Here is a 22,192-nt window from a genome sequence, read left to right as displayed (position 1 = left end):
AACAACCCACTCAAACTTTGACGTACGTGTGTCCCACAGTTTGACAGGAAGTGACGTGTTGTATGACTAATATTGGGAATGTGTAAATATTGCACATTAGGCTCGCCTATTGACTCCCTCTTGTAACTAACTATGAAACAATACAAATGAGACGGATAGTTAGTCAGGTCTGAGTTCAGATTCCACTAAACGTATCCGTTTACAGCAAAGCACAGATTTTCAAAACTCATCAAATCAAATGGCTGCCTCAGGATTTCCGAAGTCATGTTATCCAAACTCTTCCCTAAATCTCCAAATCTCACTTCCTTTAAATGACTTTGGGTCAGCAGATACCAGGAAAACCTGCAAATCCCCACAGCATCTGACCAGCCTCGACACATACTTACATCTGTAAAGACCACAACACATAGGGGTTGGGAAATTTTACCCAAACAAAGGAGGTTTGTCCAGTTGTCGAACTGCCAATGAGTTAGTCTCCAGTGTAGCTTTATAGAGGTGCAGAACAGAAGATTTGATTCATACATGTACATACATAATGCAGGCCAGTGTTTTGTTGACTCATGGCTGGTTTTCACTGGCTCTTTCTGTGGGTAGTATATAATGCGATTGGGTGGATGCTTTTATCCAAAGTGAATTATTGAGTGCATGCACATAGTGCAAAGCAGGAGTTGCCCCAGTGGGAATCAAACCCTACACCCTGTCAATGTTAATGCCTTGCTTTACCATTTGAGCAAGCCAATAAAACAGCTTTATCATCTGTCCATGTCAGTGGAGAAGGAAGCATCACATAATCAGAACCTTTTAAGAAATCAGTTTCTATTCTTGACTCGGAAGCTCTCAAACAAGGTCTTCCTAAGTTACATCTCCAAGCTGAAGTCTCTAGTACGAAGAGAACAGGTCCACCAGTGCATTTTTTACTTTAGGTAACCATTGAGGTAATCTTGGATCCAGCAGTCCTTCTGTGTTACAGCAGAACCTCTGGTCCAGTAGTCCTACTGTGTGACAGCAGAATCTCTGGTCCAGCAGTCCTACTGTGTGACAGCAGAACCTCTGGTCCAGCAGTCCTACTGTGTGACAGCAGAACCTCTGGTCCAGCAGACCTACTGGGTTACAGCAGAGCCTGGCCCGGAAACCATGAGGTATAGTCCCGCCTTGTTTCCTGTGATGATAAGGAGTTCTCCATGACAGCGAGCGTTTCTGATCATTTAGATGTGAGGCAACGTGTTCCCTCAGAAGGTACCAAGCCAGCCCTCCCAGCTGTGTGCTACAGGGCTAGCATCTTATCAGAGAACCATTTTGTCTGATTGGGTTGTCCACACAACATGGCTAATTAACATGAATTACCCTTGATTACACAAGCTCACCACAACACCTGTGATTTGTAAAAAACTGCATGGAGAAGGATGCAGGCATGATGTGGTGTTGAGGCTGTAAACGGTGTGGTTCTTTAGTGGAGCCGAGAGTGGTCTGTGTGAGTCATGGATTGCCCCCTAGGAGACTTTACTGGCAGAATAAAGCTCACCAAAAAGCCTTTGTTTCAATCCGACCGTTCATTCACATGTCAATCAGGACAGGAACCCAGCAATAATTGATGTGCGTGGGATGCAATGTTCTTGACACTGGTCTAAAGCATGATGCATCTACTCCCCCGAAGCCCCACTGGTACCAGTGTACCGCCATTAGAGGTGGAGGAGAAAACATGAGGATAAAAGTCTACCGGCTGATACTCGATTGGCTTTCTGAGCCGTTCATGTTAAATTTCTCATATGAGATGCAATTCATCTTCACAATTTTTCCTTTTCAAATTTGCTCAAATATGATGTGTTGTAAGATCCTGATGGTTAAGTTCACTAGTTACTTAAGTCTGGTTAATGGTTCCAGTGGGTATTGTTATCTCAGTGAAGAATAACCCATGTTACTGTTCTACAGACTGTCACTGAAAGAGTCAAAGTTCTCTTCGGAATTCACACTCAATTCTCACTGTTATTGAACACTAATCTAGTGTCCTCACCTTCCTCCAAAAGGCTTGTTTTTATCTGTCTGTGTGGTAGTGGATGGAGGACCCTTCTAGCCAGTAGGCCTAATAACACTGTCTGATCTACCCTGAAAGTAAGCAGTGCTTCAGCCAGCCAATCAGATCATAGACGAACAGCAAACAGAGACATCCTGTCTGTGTTTGTCAGTACACAAGCAAGATAGGCTGTCTGTCAACCATGCCTCATGGGCTCTTCAAGTTATCCCTTCATGAGTAGTCTGACGCTTGGTCTGCTGTCTGTTGGTCTGTTGGTCAAGTTGGTAAGTCTGTTAGCACCATTGGTGGACAGTTAGTCAGTTGGTTGTTTAGTTAGTCATTTGTTGGTCTGTTGTTGATCTAGTTAGTCAGTTGGTCTATGGGTCGGTTGGCGGTCTGTGGGTCAGTTAGTCAGTTAGTGTTCTTGTAAGCCAGTTGGTGGACCTTGATGTGCTGACCATCAGACTCGTAAATGTATTTTAACAGCCCTAGGACGCATAAACAATAGAAACATTGATAATTCTTCAATATTTGGACAGATGATTGGATGGAAGCAGAACGTTTCTGTGGTGAAATGGACGACAGAGAAGACATGTCAAGGTCTGGAGGAGAGAAGGAAAGGAGGTATGAGAGGGGGAGACGTGTCGAGGAGGTCGGGGAGCAGAGGAGGCAGGAGAGAAGGAGACGAGGAGACGTGTCTTGTTAGCAGGGGAGGAAGAGGAAGGAGAAGAGGAGACGTCTGAATGTCAGCTGTGTTCCTCGAAGCGATGAAGAGGGATGGAGGGGCGTGTTTCAGGGCTGGGTTGGAGGCTGTGCTCCCGGCGTCAGACACTGAGTTCATACATTCCTAGCATGCGTCGCTACCTCTGGAGATACACGCACACACCAGGAGGAGACACCTCGGCGCTCTGGTTCAGTGAGAGCGTTCGCTATTCTACGGCTCGCTCGCTCACTCTCGCCCCTCTCTCTCCCCCCCCAACCACCAGCCGACACACAGGATCCATTCAGAGCAATGACTCAGTAAACACACACACACACACACACACACACACACACACACACACACACACACACACACACACACACACACACACGTCTGATATTACAGGTCTCACCCCTCCAGGAAGACAGTGATACGTAGAAGTGTGCGTCTGTTCACCCAGATTATGTGAGTCTGCAAGTAGAGGAGCCTGGCTTGGTGAACCCACTGGTGAAACCGATACAGCCCGTCAATCTAACATCTTTATTGACCCTCAAACGTGATTGGCCGTGAGTGCAGATTCAAAATGGTGTCTGTGCGCTCGGTGCGGCATCACGCCTCTACGCGTCCCCCAAACACCCCAGGCTATGTGGTTCCACAACGTCACATGCTGCTATCTGTTATTATGCTACTGCTAGCTCCCTCTGTATGGGAGCTATCTGCCTTTGCTATCACTCAGAGCGAACTTGGTATCGGAGAGCTATCTGCTCTTATCCACTATCTGCTCTTATCCACTATCTGCTCTTATCCACTATCTGCTCTTATCCACTTCAAGGCACCTTGCTATCGGCAGTAACTGCCGCGTTTTACCACTACTAGCAATGGTTCCGGCGTGGAGGAGATCGTCAGATAACAACAGTCTCGTCTGTATCTCTGGATCTTGGACCGGAGATCAGACTGGAGTTCAGAATGCTGAGGGCCCAGACCTCACCTGAGGCATTTGTTATTCAGATGTTTACGGTGAAGATGGAATTTCTCATGCTTCGTCAGAAAGCCGGACTTTTCCCTGAGGAAGATCACTGCTGGTGTCCTGAATGAGTTGGGGGGGTCTCGTCCCCAAAGCCCAGCGCTGTGTTCAGTCGTGAAGCCTGACGCTCCTGTCCTCAGCCCCGCTGGCCATGAGGGAGGAGCGATGAGGACTGAGTCAGCGAGGCCACGCCCCACACATGGCTGTTATTCAAGCAACCGCCCCTAGAACAACGTTTCAGGTAGTTAATAGATTGGGAGACAGACGGGCATACAGGCAGGCAGACAGTTGGTGAGACAGCAGGGAGACATAGTCCTGCTCTCTCTCTCTGCCTAGTGTCCCTCCTCGCTGCTATGTCTGTCTGTCTGTTCATCCAGATGTTATTTTACTCTATTTTAGTTTTAGCGTTTGGAATGTATTTAAATACATTACCGGATCCTTACAACTGTTAACTAAATGTGTTCTGATTATTCACAACTTAACTACCGTCGTCTATGGAGAATTCACGAATTCATAGAAGGCGATTATTTCCTGTGAAATATCCCAGTCGAAAACTATTAATACATTCCGTAAACGCCAACTTATTTAACAAACCACACATCCCGTTTATCCTCACCCATCACTCGGCCAACTGTCGAGGCTGCTCCGTGTCCGCCAGTTGAAGACTGGTGGTACTGTCCCAGTAGAACTGTAGTACTGCTGGTATGTGTGTCGGGGGCGCGGGGGGGGGGTAAACATTGTTTCTGAAAGGGATGTGATTTCCCCGTCTTGGAGTAACTACTGCAGGCTGGGCCTTGTGTAATGGCTGCTCTGATTATCTCTCACAGGGCCGGTCTCTGGGGGGGTGGGGGCTCCTCCCTGGGTCTAATAGGGGGTGGACTATACTGGGGGTCCTGGGGGGGTCCAGATCTCTTTGGAAACAGACTAAACCAGAGTGCGGCCTCCCCCCACATGGAGTGGGGGACGGGGACGAGGCGGGGGGACTTAGGGGTCGTCGGGGGGCTGCCCTGCCCATGGGCAGTAACGCCCGGTCCGCTGGCAGGTCGGTTGATGTCTTTTGACGATGAAGCAGTAAACAGCGCTGATTGCTTTAAGTCTGTTCTTCACTCCAGGGCTCACAGAGCTTCGTTTGGGAGCGCAAGACGACAGAAGTCCGGTCAACGTTCAACCAGCCAGTGAAATCCCTGGAGGACCGCATCCCTCATATGACGAAGTCCTCCATGTCCTTATCCTCCCATGTTTTTTGAAATTGTATTTTTACTTTATTTATCCACGCATGCCAAGTTCCCTCAAGCCATGTAGCGTAACACGCCAAGTTCCCTATCAACCTAAGTATCCTAGCATTCTAAGAAAGCTAGCATGCGGGGTAGCACCCCGTCATGCTGTGTCCTCCCACGTTCGCCTCCCCCTGATGTCTTCTGAAGCCAGACCAGTTTGTCTGCTCAGCAGAGATAAGACAGCGCCTCGCAGACAGAACAGCCATCTTGTACCTGCCGCCATTAGCCTAATCAATTAACATTAATGAGTTGTGTAACACCTGGGAACGCACCACCTCCAGCTGGTGTATGTGTGTCTGTGTGTTTTTGTGTGCGATTGTTTGAATGTTGTGCAGTACATCGTCACAGATCCTGAAAACCACAGGGGGTCTACCAGTACAAGACTGATTGTACTGGGCAGCTGCCAGTGTCAACCATGAGAAAACTGTGGGTGTGCTGGATAGCTTCTATTTTCCACCAGTAGGAGACTGGTTGTACTAGGCAGCTCCCAGTGTCCAACAGTAAAAGAATGGTTGTACTGGGCAGCTCCCAGTGTGCACCAGTAGAAGCCTTGTTGTACTGGGCAGTTCCCAGTGTGCACCAGTAGGAGACTGGTTGTACTGTGCAGCTCCCAGTGTCCACCAGTAGGAGACTGGTTGTACTGGGCAGCTCCCAGTCCACCCCCAATGGGAACTGGTCTGTGGGAGCAGAAGCAAGTGAGCCATCCGTTCTGCTGAGCTCCTGCTCCAGCGTTCCGCAGCGGCAAGAACTCTCTCCGTCTCCGTTGCCGGGGCGCTCGGGAAGGTAACCGAGAGCAGAGTAGCAGGTTGCACTAAGAAGCCCCCCCGACACACACGCCTCCCTCCCCCTCCCCCTCCCCCTCCTCTCCTCTCTCAGCTTCCTGACACAAGATGGTGGTGATTCACAGAAAACACTCAGGCTTTTAGTCTGCCTGGAAAGAAAAATCCCCTGTCAGCAGTTCTTGGCAACCGCCCTTACCCAGCATGCACCTGGCTTCCTGGCCGGGGGAAGTGGTCTGTTGGCTGGTTTCCCTCCCGCTCCTCTCGGCAGGTCTCTGGCAGCCGGCGGGCGGGTCACATGACGCCCGGGCGGGGTTAAGTAACACCGTGCCGCGCTCCGGTCATCAGGTCGGGTTCTTCAGTACTGCTCCGTTTACCGGCAGGCAGACGCCCTCACAGGAGGTTATTATTATTGTTGTTATTATAAGAGATGATTGCAATCAAAGGGTTAGGGTTTTAATTGACTTTATTGGATAAGTGGTTGTTGTGACTGGGGTGGTGTGTTGGTTAGTGTGACCTGACGCACTGTGTCACAATGGGGGCGGCGTGCCGCTCAGGAGGTAGGGGGAGGGTCTGGTCACGAGTGTTGAGGTGTCCCTGAGCGAGACGCCTCGCCCTGACTGCTGCTGACGAGTTGGCTAATGCCCTGCGTGGCTGACGCCGCAAACAGCTGTATCTAGCCGCCACGTTGTTTGACGCTGGGGAATGACAAGAAGCACAGGGGTCAAGGGTCAGGGGGCGCAGACGGCCTCCTAGATCAGAAGAGTTTGTTTGTTACAGTTGCTCAGCTTTAAGCCAAAAACCTCACAGAAGATAAACCAGAATAAGCAGAACATACTCACAGTATGGCTGAATACAAACCATCAAACCCGTCAGTCGGTGTGGCTATAAGGTTTAGTCAGGTGAAAGGGAAACATTGATTGGAGCTCACACCGCCTGCTCCTGGCTTTCCTGCTGGGGGGGGGGAGGTCAGCCTTCAGCCAACAGTGGGGACCCTCGGTGGGTGGGTGGGTGGGGGTGGGGCCCTCGGTGGGGGGCCAACGGGGGGGCTGAACCTAGAAGCAGCATGGAGGCGCTGTTCTCCCTACTCCTTTTGTTATGAGTGAACTGTAGAGCCCTACTGATTAACATGCTAGTCTCCTAGCCCCGTGTCTCCTAGCCACAGCCTACTAATCCCTGCTTGCTAGCTCTTTGTCTCTTTAGCCCCTTGCCTCCTAGCCCCTTACCTCCTAGCCCCTTGTCTTCTGGCCGGTACTGGAAGCTGATTCGCTTGACAGGTGGCCGGGGAGTGATTGACAGGTGGCCGGGGGGCGATTGACAGGTGGTCGGGGGGTGATTGACAGCTGGTCTGGGTATTGACTGGTCTCCTGTGCTCTGTCTCCACCGGCCGCGGGGTCCAGGGGAGCGGGAGCGTCTCATGCCCAGAGGGGGAGGCGGTGAAGGTGGTCCGCCGGCCGCCGCAGCCTGGAGGCAGGAGGAGCAGGAGCTAACACACAAGGTGAGCAGCGGCTATGCTAGGAGCTACCGTACCGTACTGTACCGTACTGTACGCAACCCTACTGTACGCAACCCTACTGTACGCTAACGTCCTGTATGCTAAGCTTTGTTTCTGTACGCTACCTTACTGTACGCTAGGCTACCTTACTGTACGCTAGGCTACCTTACTGTACGCTAGGCTACTGCACTGTACTCTACGCTATCGTACTGTATGCTACTGTACTGTATGCTACCGTACTGTACGCTACGCTATTGTACGCTACGCTTCGCTACCGTACTGTACGCTATGCTACCGTAATGTACATTAGGCTATCGTTCTGTATGCTAGGCTACTGTACTGTACACTACCCTGCTGTACGCTAGGCTGTCTGCTCTAGTCTGCTCTATACTACTCAGCTTTACTCTACTGTATGCAACTATCTGCGCTCCTGTTTTCTTCTCTACTATATAGGGAGGACTCTATACTATATTCTACTGTTCTCCTCCCTGATACGCACCCTGTGTGTGTGTACTGTGCATATTTAGACCACGGTTCCAGTTTGAGGCACTATGATTAGTGGCTGAACTGAAGGAAACAGTACAACTTTAAAAATGGACACGCTTTAAAAAGACTAACCTGCTGGATTCATTACCGAGGATCTCTCCCTGTGACCTTTAGAACGTCAGTGTTTTTATACCTCGGCCCTCTGCGCCTTGGAGTAGCGGATTTATCTTCATCTAAACTTGTGTTTGTGTGTCGCCTACATCAAACATATTATTAAATTTACATTTAGGGCGTTCAGCAGACACTTTTATCCAGAGTGGCTTACAATAAGATCATTTGTCAGAAGAAAGAGAACAACAACATATCGCTGTGGGTACAGTAAGGATCTTCATAGAACCAAGTGCCAAGCACTAACAATCGCTAGGTTAACCCATTCCCCACATACAACAAAGATAGCTTGGGTAAGATGCTACACAATGCTAAGTACGCCTTTTCAGTGTAAGGTCGTCAAGTTTATTAGCTCGTACAAGGACTTTAAACCGGGGAGTTAAAGGAAACATTGTCTTTCAGTTCTTGTTGATCAGCGTGTTCCTGTGGTGGTTCAGTGGTAAACGGATTGCATTTATGCAGCGCTTTTCTAACCAGTGGCCGCTCAAAGCGCTTTACAACATTGCCTAACATTCACCCATTCATTCACATAGTCACACACCGACGGCGATGTCAACCACGCAAGGTGTCCATCACGCCAGCTTGTCAGGAGCCGTCAGGGTGAGGTGTCTTGCTCAGGGACACCTCGAAACTCAGCTAGGAGGAGCCGGTGATCGAACTAGCAACCTTCCGGTTACCAGCCGACCCGCTCTTCCTCCTGAGCTGCATGCCGCCTTGTTCTTTTTCAACCATTCTCAATTAACCTGGAGTTGGAAGATGAACCCCCGTCTGTTGTGGTGTTGTCGTCTTGTGTTGTGGTGCTGTGGTGTCGTGTTGCGGTGTTGTCTTGTCGTGATGTTGTTTTGTTGTGCAGTGCTGTAGCGGGGCAAAGCCTCCCATCGTTAGTGACAGTTGACAGTCTGTGTTGTTGTGTTGTCGTGTTGTGGTGTCGCGGGACAAAGCCTGCCGTCTTCAGAGGGACAGCTAACAGTTTGTGTTGATGGATGGAGGAGTCCTGACGTGATGCAGATCTCCTTCCCTCCTATCGTCAAGATAAAAGAGGTCTTTGTGTGACAGGCCGTCACACATTCAATAGAGGCAACCGTAGGAAACCCTGGTCGCCATGGCAGCCAGACTTTGCAGCGGTTTGCGTCAGATACTTGACGAGCGCAGCAGGTTCACGGCCACACAATACCGAGGTTCACCTGGACCTGATTCTGATTGGCTCACCTGGAGAAACTACATAAGAGTGCTCCAGGGCAATGATTGGCTTACAAGCCCTAAGTGCTTACTTAACTATTTATACTCCTCTGTACCGGAAAGGATGTAATAAAATACGGTTTTAATGACAGAGTATCGATCTGGTAATTATTTTAATTCAGTTTATGAAGAAAGAGGATGCCTAATGACTACATATTGATAACCTATCTTTTTGGATTTACGGTAGATGGAAACTGGGAAGATGAAATTAGTGATGCACGTGGTCGAGCATAGTGATGTGTTGAAGGCATCCTCAAGAAAACATAGAAGCATATGCCTTATTCTTGATATCATTTTATATACGTGGTGCGGAGACTCGATAGCCAAACAGACGCCTCTGGCTGGTTTGAAATGACCAATCAGGAGTGTTCAGCCTGGGGAGGAATGGGGTGTTGAGACGGGATGGTTCCCAGTCCATGATGTCCAGTACAATGTCCGAGTGATGGTTCCCATTCCTTGGTGTCCGGTACAACGTCAGAGTGATGGTTCCCAGTCCATGATGTCCAGTACGACGTCAGAGTGGTGGTTCCCAGTCAATGATGTCCAGTACAACGTCATGGTGATGGTTCCCAGTCCATGATGTCCAGTTCAATGTTAGAGTGATGAGCTTATTGATCAGGGTTGGATCTGAACTAAGAGGAATCCCCAACAATGTCCTCCATCTATTATTCATGTTCAACACTGATGGCGCAATCAAAGTGAAACTATGTCTCCCAGTCATGTAACGACTGAACGCACTGCACTGTTCAACATACACAACGATTTGACACCTGCGGCCGATCTCAGGGCTTTACAACCAGGGCCTCATTCACTCCTTCATTCACTCCTTCATTCACTCCTTCATTCATTCATTCACACATTTGTTCATTCACGCATTTGTTCATTCACCCGTTCACTCGCGCGTGCATTCACTCATTTACTTGTCCATTCGATCATACGTTCACTCGTTCATGCATTCACCCGTTCATTCCCTCATTCATTCATACACTCGTTCATACACTCGTTCATGCATGCATTCACTCATTCAATCGTTCACTCACTTGGTCATTCACTAGTTCATGCACACGTTCATACTCACTTTATACAATCATTCACTCGTTGATACCCTCGTTCGTTCACATGTTCATACACATGTTCATCCACCCATTCATTCCCTCCTTCATACACAGACGTTTGGGTCCCCTGATGAAGGGAGCAGCCAGCAAGCTGGGTGCAGTAAGCTAGAAAGAGCTGGGGATGGAACCAGCTACCCAGAGGTTGAAGACCACGACCCCCCGGGGAACTCGGCTGTAACAACAGAACAGTGGCAGGAGAAATGAAAGTCTAAATTTAAAGAGGTTACACTACAAAGAATGACTGCACTACGTTACAGATGACCTAGACGTGTTATTACACGCTACTGTATTAAACCGTACGTCATGAGGGCCTGTTGGTGGCATGCTGCTGTGCATGTCTGATAATGTCGCGCTTCATTAGCGTGTAGAATCTAGCACACACGCGCACAAACACGCATCACTGTGATGTTAATTGTGGCTGTTCTCGTCTCCTTTTAATCCTCTAAAGCAAAGAAATACACACGCACTCACACACAAACACGTACATACACACGCACACAACGCACTCGCACTCAAAGCACACACTCACACATAGCACTCACACAAATGAACAGAGGCACACCTTCATCTCCCAGTGTAAAGTGAAAATGGTTGCTATTTTTGGAAGCAATAAACGCACACACACACACACACCACCATTGATCATTCCATAGGACGGAGCCGTCACTGGGCCGTCTCGTGTTCCACCGCTGGCGGTCGCACACACGCACATATATGCACACACACGGTCGTGCATATATGTGCGGTCGCACACACTTGGTGTGTCCATGTGTGTGCATATATGTGCGTGTGTGCATCGGTTTTATCAGTCACGGTTGTATGTGTGTTGGAGTCTTAATAATGTGTGTGTCTGTTTGCGCGAGTGTGTGTGTGTGTTCGGGCTTGTGCGTATATGTGGGCATATGTGTGTGTTTTTGTCTGTGTGAGCAGTCTGTGTGTGTGTTTGAGAGTGGTGTGTTTGTGCCTGTGTGGTGTGTTTGTGCCTGTGTTAGAGGTTTGTTTCTGTGTGTGTTTGTGTGTGTGTGTGGAGCAGGACCCCTATTGGATTCCATAGGTTTCATTCAGATAAGTAGCCTAGCGCTGACTTGCTCGCTGTAGCGCCGCTCGATTCGGCCAATCAACTGCTTTGTTGGCAACACACTTTACTGGGATCAATCTGTAGCCAAGAGGCATGCTGACTCTACCGCTCTCTATCTTTCTCGTTCGCTACCCTGTCATGCTCTCTCTCTCGTTCTCCCTCGCTCTTCCCTATATATAATATGTTAATGCCCTTGTTAGGATGTGTTCAGGGGACTCAGTCTGGCCGAGGCCGTATCCTGTGACATGACAGTGGAGTGAATGTGCAGGACCTCCATTGTGTGTTACCTCTGCTCTCTGTCCTGGAGACCCGGGCTGACCCTGATGTCTCGGAGGAGCAGAACGCTCTTCACCGACGGCAGCGACCAGTGTTTAGTAGTCATGTTTAGTTCCAGTGAAGAGTGAGAGACTTTTAAAGAGAAGTTCTTCCTCTTGGCCTGTGAGTCTCCATTAAGCTTCTCAGCTCTCCAGCTCTTTTACTTAACGCAAACTATTTAAGACAAAATTTGACTATGTTACGCAGACTTCTTCTCTATGCAGATGACCTGACGTTATGTAGTTCAGACCTCCCCCTTCCTAGGCTCTTTATGGTTCTAATAGGCAGCCTGGCTTTGTTCTCAGGATAAAAATACTTCCCTTCTCTTTTCCAAACACTCTGGGCTCTCGATTCATCTCCCTGCTTCAGTGTTTAGAGACGCCAACAGAAGGCTTTTCTTCTTGGTTGTGTTGTGTGAAAGCTGACCCCCAGAGAGGGAAGGAGACCGTGGAACATTCTGGAGGTCGAGTGTCTCAGCCGGACGTCTCTGCGATAACAGAATAAAGACTCCTCTCTCACATCTGATAGAATGGAGCACATTCTGCCTGGCCGACGCGTCCACATTATATCACACGTTATTCAGTCTGTGGCCGTGGAGGAGAGCTATCCGGCTCCTTCATGGAGCGTGAGGCCACAGCCAACGGAGCAACGTTCTTCTTTATCACAAGTTAGTTTCGTACGCTTTCATTTCAGGGACTGGTCGTTTCAGGAGCGTACTTTATTTACATTTAATTTTTTTTACTCTTTTATCCAAAGCGACTTACATTAAGTACATTTGTCATAAGAGAGTCAGTAAAGTAAGGATGTTTATAGAACCAAGTGCCAAGCACTAACAATAACTAGGTTAACTCATTCCCCGCATACAACAGAGATAGCTGTGATAAGATGCATGAATAACATTAAGTGCCAGGACGTACAACATACAATAAGTAGGAGGGGAGGGACGGGGTGGTACTTTATGTACTCTAGGCGTGGAAAAGACGAGCCACGGTCCTCTGATCCATAGCGTCAGAGCACGGCGCGCAGGTTACCCAGAATGCAGTGGGGCCACGCTGATGTGGAAACATATCGGTACCATCGATCGCCCGAGAGAGCAAGTAATGAGAGAGAGAGAGAGAGAGAGAGAGAGAGAGAGAGAGAGAGAGAGAGAGAGAGAGAGAGAGAGAGAGAGAGAGAGAGAGAGAGAGAGAGAGAGAGAGAGAGAGAGAGAGAGAGAGAGAGAGGTGGAGTGAATACGGAGAGATGCAGCGATGGTGTAGGTTGAGTGTTAGAGAGAGAGGGAGAGGGGAGAGAGAGGCAGGGTGTAGGTTGAGTCTGTTAGAAAGAGAGAGAGAGGGGAGAAAGAGGCAGGGTGTAGGTTGAGTGTTAGAAAGAGAGACAGAGAGGGGAGAGAGGTGGTGTTGCAATACAGACAAGAGATGTTTCATGTGTAGAGGAGCGAGACCGAGGGTGAGGAGGAGAGAGACCGAGGGTGAGGAGGAGTGAGACCGAGGGTGAGGAGGAGAGACCGAGGGTGAGGAGGAGTGAGACCGAGGGTGAGGAGGAGTGAGACCGAGGGTGAGGAGGAGTGAGACCGAGGGTGAGTAGGAGAGACTGAGGGTGGGGAGGAGGAGAGAGACTGAGGGTGGGGAGGAGGAGAGAGACTGAGGGTGGGGAGGAGGAGAGAGACTGAGGGTGGGGAGGAGGAGAGAGACTGAGGGTGGGGAGGAGGAGAGAGACTGAGGGTTTGGCGGAGGAGAGAGACGAGGGTTTGGAGGAGGAGTGACAGAGTGGGTGTAGAGTGCTTAGTGTCCGGGTCCTGGGGGAACCGACCGGGTCTTTTGGGTTCCGGCGCTGATCCCCCCCCCTCCATCCCCTCCTCAGGATAACCACGACTCGGAGCCCCCAGCTGGCCACGCCCCCGCGCCACGCCCAGGATGACCAGCGCCGCCCCCAGCAGGAAGCCGTACCGCCGGGCGCCACCGCAGCACCGCGAGACACGCCCCCCGCCCCAGCTCTACAGCGGGGAGATGCCCCCGGCCACGCCCCCTCCCCCGCCACCGCCGCCCTCGTCGTCGCAGCCGGACCCCGGCCAGGTAACCCCGCCCCCCCGCCCTGAGGTCACGTGTTTATAAAGGTGGATGAAGGTCTTTGAAGGCATCTCTACATTGCCAAGTTGGTTCGTTCGCGGCTTGGCATGCCCGGAAATTTCCCTGTCTTGCCTGTAAAAAACTGAGGGGGTAAAATCCCCCGTCGTCACGGAGCCGGCTTTCTTGGTTGGCTGGAGAGTATACATCTGAGTGTAGGCTACAAACGCGATTAACTATTGAGAAGTACTAAAACGCCAACGTATTCTTTATTTTGCTGACCACTTGTTTCTTATCCCGACGAAAGCCTCGTAAGGAAAGTTCCTCTGGTACTTTCTCGTAGATCTCACCATCTCTCCCCGTCTTCGTTTAATGCGAGTGCATCGCTCTCTCCCCCATGATGATCAGCAGCTCGCGGATTTCACCCTCTCTCCGGTTAGAACTACTCATGTTGATATCGCTGCGTTGTCTCAGTTGTCGAGACAACGCAGCACCACCTCTACCCAAGTCCCGCCCCTGGAAACGCGAAGCCGACTAATTTCATTGACCTCAACTTGAAACCGCCAATATGTGTAGGGTCCGGGAGGGTGAATTGGGGTGTGAAATGAAGCCGGTATATTACCCTCCGTCAGTGTTACCCGAACCATGCCGGGAAAAAGGCGGGCATAAGACGGTGACCCAACATATTTGTTGGGACAGCGCTGGCTGTGGGGGGCAGAAGGAAAGGAGATGAGAAGGTAAGGAGTTGAGGGGGTAAGGAGGTGAGGGGTAAGGAGGTGAGAAGGTGAGGTGATAGGTAAGGAGGTGAGCGGTAAGGAGGTGGTCTCCAGTGGGTTCAGACCTAGAGCTGTGGTCCCTGCCCCCTAGAGGAGGAGGAGCCTCACTAACCCCTCCCCCTCCCGCTGCCGCCCGCCCCCTCCAGGCTGCGGGGCGTGGCGGGCGCGGGCGGTGGGCGTCGCCCTCTGACAGCGACCCGGAGGAGGAGTCCAGCTTCTCCAGCCTGGACCTCCCTCGGGCCTCCTCCACCTCCACCCTGGGGCTGCCGGCCCCCGGGGGCCCCCACCAGGGGGGAGGCGGGGGGGGAGCGGGCGGGGAGCGCCTCCCCCACGCTCTCCTTCAGGGAGGAGGTCGAGATCCTGTCCCCCGGGGATGCGTGGCGGGGCGGGGGGCCCCGAGGCGGCGGCGGCCCCCCAAAGAGCATCCTGAAGCGGCCCGGCGCCCGTGGCAGGAAGTCCCGGTCGGCCGAGGTGCTGGACCAGAGCCAGGCCCCAGGGCGCGGCCGGCCCCCCGCCGCCCGGTCCAAGAGCCGGTCCCTGGAACGGCCGGACCTCCGCCGCGAGAGGAGGGCCTCGCTGCCGGGGCCCCCCTCCTCCTCCTCCTCCGGCGGCCTTGTCCCCGGAGACTGGAACTGGAGGCTGGGGGCTCTGGAGGAGAAGGTGAAGTTCTCGGGCTTCCTGGACGACATCACCTGCAGCGTGCTAAGCCCCGCCCACTTGGAGCTGCTGGGCAGGAAGCAGCCGTCGCCGGAGAGGCGGGGCCGGGGCTGGGGCCAGGGGCCCAGGCGGCCGGGAGCAGGGGGGGGGAGGCGGGGGCCGGCGGGCCAGCGGCCGTGGGAGGGATGGGTGTCGCCTCTGCACCGCGAGCCCCGCCCCGAGCGACAAGCCACGGCCACTTCCTGTCAAAGCCAGTACGGAGGGGAGGGGCCTCGAAAACACAGGGCGTGGCCTAAAGAAGAGCCCCTGGACCCGGGTCCACAGGCCGAGAGACGAGGAGGGCGGAGAGACACGGAAAAGGTGGGGCGGAGCCAGTCCCCGCAGCAGGAAGTATTGGCGCCACTCAGGAAGTCGGGGGCTGTACCTTGTCCTCCGACACCTCACTTGGATCAGAAGACGGACCCTAGCGTCTCTAACTTATCCCAGATCAAGGTATGTGAGCTGGGCTCCACCCGGACACCCCCCCTCCATCCGCCTGGCCTCCACCCACCTGGCCTCCATCCGCCTGGCCTTCACCTGCCTGGCCTCCATCCTATAACCTCAGCCCTCAGCCCTCAAACCTTAAACCTCAGCCTCCACCCCCCAGACCTCCACCCCCCAGACCTCCACCCCCCAGACCTCCACCCCTCAGACCTCCACCCTGAGGCTTCCACCCCTCAGACCTCCACCCCTCAGACCTCCACCCTGAGGCTTCCACCCCCCAGACCTCCACCCCTCAAATCTCCACCCCCCAGACCTCCACCACTCAAACCTCCAGCCCTCAGACCTCCACCCTGAGGCTTCCACCCCTCAGACCTCCACCCTGAGGCTTCCACCCCTCAGACCTCCACCCTGAGGCTTTTACCCCTCTGGCTCTGCTGGTCCTGTTCCTGTGTTCGACGGACGGAGGTCATCTAAGCATGCAAAATACGTCCTTCCTGTGTCATGTGTCGGTCCTGCTACCCGGGAACCAATCAGACCGTCCGAGGCGGTGTGTGTGTTAGTGAACTGCTCCGTTCATCATGCGTTCAGAGCTCCTCCCCCAGGGGGCCATATAAGCTTCACAAGGTCTTATTGATTATTAATTGTATTGTCATGTCATCTATTGATCGACTCATTGAGCAGATGTTTCCCCCAAAGCTACCGCCCAGCAGAGACGCACCAGGTCTCTACTACAGCGGGTTATTGGTTCCGGTCTGTTGATGCCACCAGGGGACCTAAACATTATTGATCGTGTTTTGATCATTGTCTCTGTGTGGAGCCTTCAGCCCCATCGATCGGGGATCCTCTGATAGAACGGGGTTGGAGGAGATCCAGGCTGGAACAAACATCTCCATACAACTGATTTAGTGTAACCCCACGTTCTACCCTTCTCAGCTGTGGGCCTGGGTTCCAGTCCAACTACGTCCTAATGTTGAAGGCCAATCCCAGAGGATCCTTTACTCCTAGCTTCGATTCAAATCCTATTATGGCATGCACTCCTGCCAATATAGAGGTCCGATCCCAGACAAGCATTTTTCCTACTGGCCTTAGTTCAAATCCCACAACAAACTGCTGTTGGCGAGCCCAGGATCCCAAAGGACCCTTAATACTCTTAGTCTGGGTTCAAGCCCCACCACAGCCTCTTCTCTTGCTGTTGTAGGGATCTAAGTCCTGTAAACTTTGGTTCAATTCCCACCAAGATCTGTTCTCCTACGGATGCAGAGTTCACATACCAGAGGACCTTTGAGGCCACATAGCATGACCTCGAATCCCACCCTCGAACTGTGCTCTTGTTGGAGGGGTCAGATCCCAATTGACACATTGCTCCTGTTTGCCTTGGATCAAGTCCCACCATGGTGTGCTGGGATGGAACCTGTGCTCAAGAAGGTCTTTAGCAAGCTCTGCACAAGAGTCTGAACCAAGAGTCGGAACCACTGTCCGGCTGGCCCCTGTACAACACCAGCCTCTGATCCACACACAATCCCTGGGTCTGATACTTGGTATGCTCCCCCCGGGTATCGACCACACAACCTGCCGTCTGCGTCCTCCTGTCTGTCACTCCGTGTGTCCTTCCTGCTGGAGGGGGGGTCTTCTCTCCTGGGCTGACACCGTTTGAGCTCGTCGCTCTTCTTCCTGATCCTGAGCAATGGCAGCGATAATCCCCCCCCCCCCTCCCCCCCCCCCGCGGGCGCTCTGCTTCTCCGGGAACACGCTGTGATCTAATGGAGGCTAATCCAATAGCAACACTAATGCCACTGTTGTTGTTGTGTGTTACAGGAGGCGCTGTCGGACGCAGACAGGATCAGGTGAGAGCTGCTCACTGTAGAGAGAGACCAGCAGGCTGTAGAGAGAGACCAGCAGGCTGTAGAGAGAGACCAGCAGGCTGTAGAGAGAGACCAGCAGACTGTAGTGAGAGACCAGCACACTGTAGAGAGATATATCCCTCCGCACTGTAGAGAGAGACAAGGGCCTCATTACACCTGCTGCTGGGACCAGCCACTGATACTACCTAGGACTATCTGGTAACACTACCGAGTACTGTCTACTGATACCACCTAGTACTGTCTAATGATGCTACCTAGTACTCTCTGTTTAGTGATACTACCCAGGACTCTCTGCTATTAGTACTCTATCTAGTTAGACTACCCAGTACTCTCTGCTATTAGTACTCTCTCTAGTTAGACTACCCAGTACTCTCTGTCTAGTTAGACTACCCTGTACTCTCTGATAGTAGTACTCTCTCACTAGTCATGCTGCCTATTGCTAGTAGGTACTACAGTACTACTAGTATTACTCGTACTACTCCTATTCCCAGGAGCTGCCCTGTGTATGGATTGGCCTAGATGAGAGAGAGAGAGAGAGAGAGAGAGAGAGAGAGAGAGAGAGAGAGAGAGAGAGAGAGAGAGAGAGAGAGAGAGAGAGAGAGAGAGAGAGAGAGAGAGAGAGAGAGAGAGAGAGAGATCTCATTATGGTCTATTTAACTAAACACTGCAGAGTATCCCTCTCGCACGTACACACACTCTGTCAGCTGATCAGTGTGAATTCATTATCTTTTTATAAGAATAACAGAGAAATAGGTTAACCTATTTCTCTCTCTACTGTTTCTCACACTTTCTCTCCCTTTCTCACACTGACTCTTTCCCTCTCCATCTCTCTGTCTGTATATCACTTTGTCTGTCTCTCTTTCTCTCTCTGTCTGTGTCTCTCTCTCTGTCTGTTCCCCTCTCTTCCCCGTTACCCAGAATCCTCCAGCTGCAAAATGAGGAGCTGCGTCGCTGCATGTCTCATGGCAACCACAAGATGGAGTCCATGGAGGTGGAGTTTGAGAACAGCCGTCACTACATGCAGACGGAGCTCAGTCGCACCCAGGACGACCTGGACAAGATGAGGGACAAGTTCAGGAGGTGAGGGGGAGGAGGAAGTGGAGGTGGTGGAGAGCGTAGAAAGGGAGGAGACGTAGGAGTCGGAGTGGATGGCGGAGGGAGGCGGAGAAAGGGTGGATGTGAAGGAGGTCGGGTTGGGGGACAGGAGAGGGATGAGGAGCAGGTGGAGGAGGGAGGAGGTTCTGGAGGATGATGATGGAGGTGGAGAGAGGAGGCCTCTGGTGTTCAGGTCACAGGACGTGGTGCAGCCTATTGAAGGAGGAGGGAACCGCGGCAAGACGTCTGTTAAGATCTTCTACGTTTACATTTGATCCCTAACTAAAATAAGACCTCCTCAAACCAGTGTGTTATTCAGAGAGCGCGGGTGTGTAACCAGTCAGTATAACCAGTCAGTGAGCGTTCCTCAGTCCAAAAACGGGGCCCGATCTCTGGGGGGCGTCGCCCTGACTTTAACGAGGCGCTACGACCTCACCACCCAGGGACACCGGCCGCCAGGTCTGTGTGGCCGCGGGGAGCTCTGTCTGGCCAAGAGAGGGTTAAGATCCCCGGACACCTGGTAGTGTGGGCCGTAACCATGGGGATACGAGCCCCCCCCCCCCCCTCCTCCCCGGAATGCTCAGTGTTTGAATCTGAGCTGAAACGGGGGGGGGGGGGGGGGCTTCACTTCCACCGGAGCCCGGGGAGATCAGACACATACAGGAAGCTGTTTGTCCTCATACACACTCACCAGTATGTGTGAACGCACACGCGCATGCACACACACTCTGGATCCCACTCACTGTTAACACGAAGAGGCTGTTAATATTTCTTGCTATTTTTTTTGTCTCGGCCTCTCTCTTTCTCTGTCTCTCTCTGTCTCCAGACTCCAGAACAGCTACACAGCGTCCCAGCGAGCCAATCAGGATCTAGAAGAGAAGCTCCATGCCCTGGTAACCTTTGACCCCTTCTTAGTACTCACGTTTCAACAGAAACGTACACACTGCTGTACTAGCATTTCGGCATAGCCGTGCTAGTTGTATTAGTTAAGGGAGACGTCGGTTTGGTTCCACATGTCAGGGAACTGGCTCACTGCACATTACTCGCTGCAACGAGCTGCTACTGGTGAATGCTCACGGACACCATTTCTGTGTGAGTTTGTGTGTGTGTGGTCATGGGTGCGCGTGCGTGCGTGTGATGGACAGCTGGGCCGACTAGCTGCAGAAGGAGGGAAGGAATGGGAGGAAAACAGACAGATGGAGAGGAGAGACGACTTCAGGCTCCTCTCTGATATGTCCCCTCATTGTGTGTGTGTGTGGCCTGCATGTATGTGCTTGTACATGTGTCTATACAGACACATGTTTGTACGTGGGTTCGTACACACACACGTCAGTCAGGAGGCGTGGGCTCTGCCTTACCCCCCCCCCCCCCCCCCCACGAACCCGTAACCTGATTGGTCCAGGGCAGACTGTGCGATGCGGGAGGAAGTGATGTCACAAGTTGTGATCCAGCTTGCCTGCGGAGGACGTTTCCATCAGGGGCGTCGGCCCGCTGAGAGGGTCGGAGGTCAAACACTCCGCTACAAGAGACCCCCTCTGATGGAGACAGGTCCCCCCCCTCAGGTCCTCAGGGCGGGGCCTGGGTTCTCAGGCCCTGATAGGCCACTCCCCCTGGACTCCTTCCCCGCGGGGTCAGGAGGATGTTGGGCTGAATGATGAACGGGTGAATCCTCCCTCTGCTGGAGGCCCAGGCTGGGCTGGGGGTTAGGGGCCGAGAGGTGGTGAGATCGTCAATGATGGACTGGCGTTTCAATTGAATTGAAATTAGTTTTATAATTTAATTTACCGTTTCTATCATGGCTTAGTATTGTCTTTATAGAATTATTAATGCAAAGATGTATCTATTACAGACGTTTTTGTGTGTCAGTGAACTGCATTGACATTGTCATGTGTTCAGTATTTCTAAATATCAGTCCCACTGGGTGACCTTTGACCCCTGGCCTTTGGGGTTAGGCTGTAGGATGTTGGTCGTGTTCTCCTGGTCCTCTGATCTCCTCCTCTCCTGTTCCCTGTCGCTCCGATGATGTCGTTCACCCCCTAAAGTCTCTGCTCTGCTCCCCCTCACGCTGCCTCGTAACGGACTCACCGCCATCTTCATCTTCCTCATCTTCACTGGTCACCCTCCTCCTCCTCACTAACCAGGCCACCGTCAGCCAGACCTGGGTCCATGCAGTTGGGTTCTGCTTCAGTATCTCCTGCTTCTGCTCACCTCCCCTTTCCTCCCCTCCTCTCTCCTCCTCCCTCCATTCCTGCCCTCCTCTCTTCTCCTCCCCTCTCCATTCCTAACTCGTTTCCTCCCCTCCTCTCTTCCCTTCTCCTCCTCTCCTCTCCTCCCTTCCTCTCTCCCCTCTCCCTTCCTCTATTCTTTCTCCTCCCCTCCTCACTTCTCCTCTCTCCTCCTCCCTCCATTCCTGCCCTCCTCTCTTCTCCTCCCCTCTCCATCCCTGTCCTCTCCTCTCCTCCCTTCCTCTCTCCCCTCTCCCTTCCTCTATTCCCTCTCCTCCCCTCCTCTCCCAGACTATACCAGACCCCTGCTCCCTCCCTCCCTCCCTCCACCTCCATCATGCATCTCCAACGCTTGTGGCCCGCCCGGTTCTCCGTCCTTGGTTCCGTTCCGCCGCCGTCAGTCGGATGTTGTGGTTCTCTGTGCCGACGCTCTCTGTCTGCTCTGCTCTCCAGCTGCGGAAGGTGGAGAGGGACAAGCGGACCATGGACCAGGAGACTGTGGAGCTGACCAACAAGCTGCTGGACGCCAAGAACACCGTCAACCGGCTGGAGGAGCTCAACGTGGGTCACACACCTCTCTCCCAGTGTCTGTGTGTCTCTCGCCCAGGAGCGCTGCAGACAGGACTGTAACCCTCTCTCTCTCTCTCTCTCTCCCAGTGTCTGTGTGTCTCTCGCCCAGGAGCGCTGCAGACAGGACTGTAACCCTCTCTCTCTCTCTCTCTCTCTCGCTCTCGCTCTCGCTCTCGCTCTCTCTCGCTCTCTCTCTACCTGTGTCTGTGTGTCTCTCGCCCAGGAGCACTACAGATAGGACCCTAACCCTCTCTCTCTCTCTCTCTCTCTCTCTCTCCCTGTGTCTGTGTGTCTCTTGCCCAGGAGCGCGACAGACAGGACTGTAACCCTCTCTCTCTCTCTCTCCCTGTGTCTGTGTTTCTCTCGCCCAGGAGCGCTGCAGACAGGACTGTAACCCTCTCTCTCTCTCTCTCTCTCCCTGTGTCTGTGTGTCTCTCGCCCAGGAGCGCTACAGACAGGACTGTAACCCTCTCTCTCTCTCTCTCTCTCCCTGTGTCTGTGTGTCTCTCGCCCAGGAGCGCTACAGACAGGACTGTAACCTGGCCGTCCAGCTGCTCAAGTGCAACAAATCTCACTTCAGGAACCACAAGTTCTCTGATGTAAGTGTGTGTGTGTGTGTGATTTATTTCTTTAAAACACGCACACTATAAAGAAAGTATATATCCTAGTATAAGTATATATATATATATATATATATATATATATATATATATATATATATATATATATATATATGTGATAAAATATCAATTATTATATATATAATAT

At 52.2% G+C, this 22,192-nt stretch overlaps 1 protein-coding gene across 1 annotated transcript in view; it reads left to right on the top strand.

Moving 5' to 3' along the window:
• The window catches only part of tjap1 (tight junction associated protein 1 (peripheral)), a 29,109-nt gene that overhangs the window by 1,567 nt on the left and 5,350 nt on the right, over nt 1-22,192 (top strand). The window contains 6 exon segments of the mRNA XM_079729645.1: nt 13,554-13,765; nt 17,488-17,516; nt 18,453-18,614; nt 19,456-19,522; nt 21,308-21,415; nt 21,940-22,023. Coding sequence (XP_079585771.1) covers nt 13,607-13,765; nt 17,488-17,516; nt 18,453-18,614; nt 19,456-19,522; nt 21,308-21,415; nt 21,940-22,023 — 609 coding nt within the window. The 5' untranslated portion in view covers nt 13,554-13,606.

The sequence above is a fragment of the Pollachius pollachius genome, assembly GCF_949987615.1.
Source record: "Pollachius pollachius genome assembly, chromosome: 2".
In the NCBI taxonomy this organism is placed as follows: Eukaryota; Metazoa; Chordata; class Actinopteri; order Gadiformes; family Gadidae; genus Pollachius; species Pollachius pollachius.
The sequence above is the reverse complement of the archived record's forward strand: the minus strand, read 5'-3'. Positions and strand labels throughout refer to the sequence as shown.